Source organism: Corvus hawaiiensis, chromosome 21 (assembly GCF_020740725.1).
Source record: "Corvus hawaiiensis isolate bCorHaw1 chromosome 21, bCorHaw1.pri.cur, whole genome shotgun sequence".
Lineage (NCBI taxonomy): Eukaryota > Metazoa > Chordata > Aves > Passeriformes > Corvidae > Corvus > Corvus hawaiiensis.
Genome location: NC_063233.1, coordinates 11,013,124 through 11,017,583, shown reverse-complemented (window position 1 = coordinate 11,017,583; position 4,460 = coordinate 11,013,124). Strand labels below are relative to the sequence as shown.

The window sequence follows — 4,460 nt, the reverse complement described above, 5'->3', positions numbered from 1 at the left end:
AGAGAAAAAGGAAATAGTAGAGAGCTAGTGGAAGGGCACAGGTATGGTTGTGACTGACACAGGGTCATGATGAGCTCCACTAGTGACCAGTTATCTAAAACAGACTATCAGTCTTAGCCATGGTTGTGGGTTGGGGATGTTTTAGTTTTGGTTTTAACTTGTTGTTGGGGTTTTAATTTAGTCCTAGGTTTTTTTTTTTTTTCCTGTTAAAGGAATTTTTTCCCATATGCATGTTGCTAGGGGACAAATGGCTGTGCTTAAGGAAGACAAAGGGGCTGCCCATTGGGGGTGGGGTGGGCCTGGCTACTCCTTTGTTTCACCTGGGTGTGGGGTCAGTTCGATCGGAGTCTGGAGAGAGAAGCTGCAGAGAAAGGAGCTGCTGGTTCTTTTTTTTTCGGCCGTTTTTCTTTCTGCTGGAAACAACGCCGGGATCCCAAAGCCGCTTTCCCTGCCCTGCTGGAAGCCGGGCTGTGGCCGCCCTGCCCGGCTGCTGCTTCGAGCTTTCGCTACGCTGTAGCTGTGCTTGCCCTGCTGCCCGACCTCCGGGGGGTTCCCCGTTTGGATACATCTCGTCTGGCCTCCGGGATTTGTGCTCATCCCTGCCGTTCCAGCCTGCTGTTCCCGAGGGTCCGGCCAGACACCGGGATCGGCTGCCCAGGGTTTGTGAAGCCTTTGTTCCATCCCTTCCCGGGATCCCGGGGCACCGGTGCCGCGTGCTCCCCGAGCTCGCTCCGGAGCGCCCCCTGCAGCCGCGGGGGAACCATCGCACCTGCCCTGCTCACCGGGAGCCGCCAGCGCCCCTGCCGGCTGCGAGCGGAACTGCACCCGAGGGGAAAGGGCCCGACAGCCGAGAAGGCTGGCACTGGGTTTGTGATTGTTTGCTGTTACTGCCAGAGTTATTGCTGTTTGTTTGACTGGTTATATATATAATAGTAAAGAACTGTTATTCCTATTTCCCATATCTTTGCCTAAAGGCCCTTGATTTCAAAATTACACTAACTCGGAGGGAAAGGGGTTACATCTGCCATTCCAAGGGAGGCTTCTGCCTTCCTTACCTGTCTTTCAAAACCAAGACACTTGTGCAAGAGATTCCAGTTGCTGAGGTGAAGATTTACACAAAGGAATCCTGGTGTGCACTGCTGTCACTCAAGTGCAGTGTACTGGTGACCAGTAAAGCACACTTCCACTCAGACGTCTTCACAGGAACTAGACAGATTGGTACAGTTGGACCAACAGACTCAGCTAAAAGACAAGACATGTTTGGGAAAGTGACAGTTTATTTCTTCTCTCCTTCAGCTCATTAGGAAATGAATTATTACTCTCAAGCCAGTTGTAAGGCAAAAAAAATAATGGGAGGAACATTAACATTCTGCACTGACTAGTCATGTCCTGTCAATCCCAGGACAGGATCCCTCCGATGACAGAAAAATGTGCATTTAAATAATTTGTTTTTACCTTTTTAAAATTTTACCTTTGTAACATTTCTCCATTTCCATTAGTACATGGAATGATAAATAGTGGTCCCAACAGTAACATGTAACTCCAGCAAACAGAATGGATCAGCATAAAATGAATAAAGATGCATCTTACTTTACAAATCAAAGGTTACAATTACTGTAAAATACCTCCCTCAGCCACTAGAAAATGAACCATTAGAGTCAAATTCAGTCAGCTCCATTAACGGCCAGGGGCCCCTGGATTTAGTGGGGACTGCACCTCCTGGCCCTGCCCATCACAACCCCTGCCACAGCGGGAAAGAGACTTTCAGTGAGACAATGAACATTCATATGAACAACCACATTTCTGAGATCTCATCCATGAATACAGGACTGTCCAAATCCAAAAGGAAAAGCACTCCAGAAAGCTCATTTCCAAATTCATGGCTTAAAATCTCTAAAGTGTGCACATACAAAAATGAAAGATCCCAGGGCTCCTGTAAGAGTCTTAAAAAAACCTGGGTCTATTTTGTCTTCAAGTAACTGAAATTAATTTCTCCAATTCTACTGGGGCCTAGAACTGCTGTAATACCTTTCAACTGTCTGCTTTTAACACTACTACTGAAAATACCCAGTGTACTCCTAAGGAAAACAAATAATTGAAAATTTCTCCATGGTCCAAGAAATTATGAGTAACAAGAATTTTGCTGTACAGCTGTAAGCTTGTTTTGAGTCAACAAACACCCACGATGTAATATCTGAACCGGAAGGGACGGAAGGAGGCTGATACCCAATATGCTCACAGGCTTTCCCAGTGCCCAACCTCAGAAAGCAGCTTTCAGTCAGAATACCTGAGTCTAACTGATGCAAATAAGATACAAAATGCACATGTTTTACTTGCATTTCACATTATCTCCCGCATTCCTGCAGGTAAGTTAAAAAACTGCATTACCTCTACAAAATTATATACCACTTTCAGCCAAACCAGCAGCAAATTCTCTTTAACCATTCATTTCAGCCAGAGCTTGAATAGACCATTCAAAGTGCTCTACAAAACTAAGACACTATACAACAGATACTCTGCTGCCTCTTCCTTCTCCTAAGGTGATGCAGCATAGCTCGGGAGTTTGGAATGAGATCGGAGTACCAGCAGCAACACTGACAGCTTCTCCCTGGGACAGCACTACAGCTCTTTGTTTATTCCACTTTCCACCTGAACCACTGTCACAGTCTGACAAAGGAATGGCTCTGTAATCCAGTGTTTCAGTGAATCCAGAATAAACCAGAAAACTGTAGGCTTATTCCTGTTCTCCAGGAACAACCCTGTGCCCTAAGACAACTTGCTGTAGTCCCAGTATTTAATGAACATTTAGTAATACTGACATAAGTGAGTTCTGGGTCACCAGAGCCCCAAGAATGTCATGGTCCACGGTACAATTACCAGGGAAACCGGCTTCATATGGCACAGCTTTGCCCATCCCGGAACCAGGGATTAGATTTAAGACTGACATGATTTCTTCAAACCAGAGATGCTTTTCCCAAGCTTTTGTTTGTCATTTGAAGCCAAAAAAGGTGCATTATAGCATCTCTCCTCAAACCCTGAAAAATAAAGTGACTTTAAGATAAAAATGCCACCACTGGAAGATCCACTGATGCAGAGTCTATGCTGGCACCCAGATAGGGAGTGGATGAGCCTCTGTGTTAAAAATGTATTTGTCAAGGTTGATTAAGTCTATGTCATCTGAAAACAGCAGAAACATGTATTTGAGTGTTTCCCCAAGGAAGAAGCTCTCCATTTTATCCCGTGGCTCTGGATTACTGGGATTCTGAACATTGTTAATGGAAGTATAACCACCTGTAGGAACCTGTGGGGGGAAAAAAAAAATATATATCTTTACATAACCTAAAATAAGTTTTTACTTCTTAACATTCAGATGCACTTGGAGAAGATAAATGCTAAGAAAGAGATCATCATGTTTTCATGTTTTTCATTTCACACTTGGTTTTCATTTACATATAAAGCTTCAGTAATGAAAAAAAAAAAATCTCATTGCATTTTAAAAGAAACCAGAACGATAAATGAAGCAAAATATCCATTTGTACTTAGGGCAGAGAAGTACCACAAAGAACATCCCTTTGAAGTTTCTGGACAAATATACAGAAAGGAACCAGCGATTCCTACATTAGAGCTGGCCCAAGCCTTGAATCCATTTCTGTTAAGAGCAGACCATTGATATTTGGTATCACACTTTCACAGCGTATCAGTGACATCTCCACGAGCACTGTAGTCAGAATGAATAGAAAAACCTTCTATTAAACCATTAATGCCATTTTGTGTTAAATTTTTTCTTTTGTCAACTTTAATTGAAGAGTTCTTTCAATCCAGCCATGTCCTTCTCAGCTTCTGAAGTCTAAATACTAGAGATTCTAACACTTTGATAGTCTTGCCTACAGCTTCTGCATTTCACTTTTTCATCAATGCAATACAAGTTCTTTCACTATATGGACTAAGCAGTGTATCTCAATCTGTAAGAAAACGATTTTTCTGTATATACTTACAAATTCCCCCCCAGTTATCTGATGAAACATAGTGTGTTTTCAAAGTTGGTGTTACAAAGCAAGTGAGCAAATACAGTCCTGACAGAACAAGGTCACTATAAGCTGGCCTTACCCGGGTATATCTGTTGAAATTCTGCAAGATTTCCCAGCCCCAGTCTTGGTATTTCTTATCACCAGTGAATCTGTACATATAAAAAAGGCTTTCCACAGTTTCTGGTCGCAGTAAGTTGTGCCTGTCTGCAGGCTGCAAGAGAAAAAATGGCAAGAGTATTTCAGACAGGAAATTTCCTCAAGGATACATGCAGGGAGAAAAATAATTATTCCCATCTCCATCTGCTCCTAAGAGTTAGCTACACATATGTCAGCTTCTAAATATACTTCTGGGTTAACTAAAACCAAAGCCTAGGGTAAAGCTAGAAGGCAAGGCAGCAAAAGAATTAACTGCTCCACAACAAACCCCATCCC

General features: G+C 43.1%; 1 protein-coding gene across 2 annotated transcripts in view; it reads right to left on the bottom strand.

Annotated features, from left to right (window-relative positions):
- Nucleotides 1-1,257: 1,257 nt before the first annotated feature.
- LOC125336612 (UDP-N-acetylhexosamine pyrophosphorylase-like protein 1) overlaps nucleotides 1,258-4,460 on the bottom strand; it is a 40,177-nt gene continuing 36,974 nt past the window's right edge. The window contains exons 19-20 of one of the 2 annotated variants that reach the window (XM_048325351.1): nucleotides 4,108-4,239; nucleotides 1,258-3,301 (exon numbers count right to left, since the gene is read on the bottom strand). In XM_048325351.1, the coding sequence (XP_048181308.1) occupies nucleotides 3,098-3,301; nucleotides 4,108-4,239 (336 nt within the window). In that variant the 3' untranslated portion in view covers nucleotides 1,258-3,097. Of the gene's footprint in view, nucleotides 3,719-4,107; nucleotides 4,240-4,460 lie in introns of both variants that reach the window. The other variant, XM_048325352.1, reaches the window with a different exon arrangement.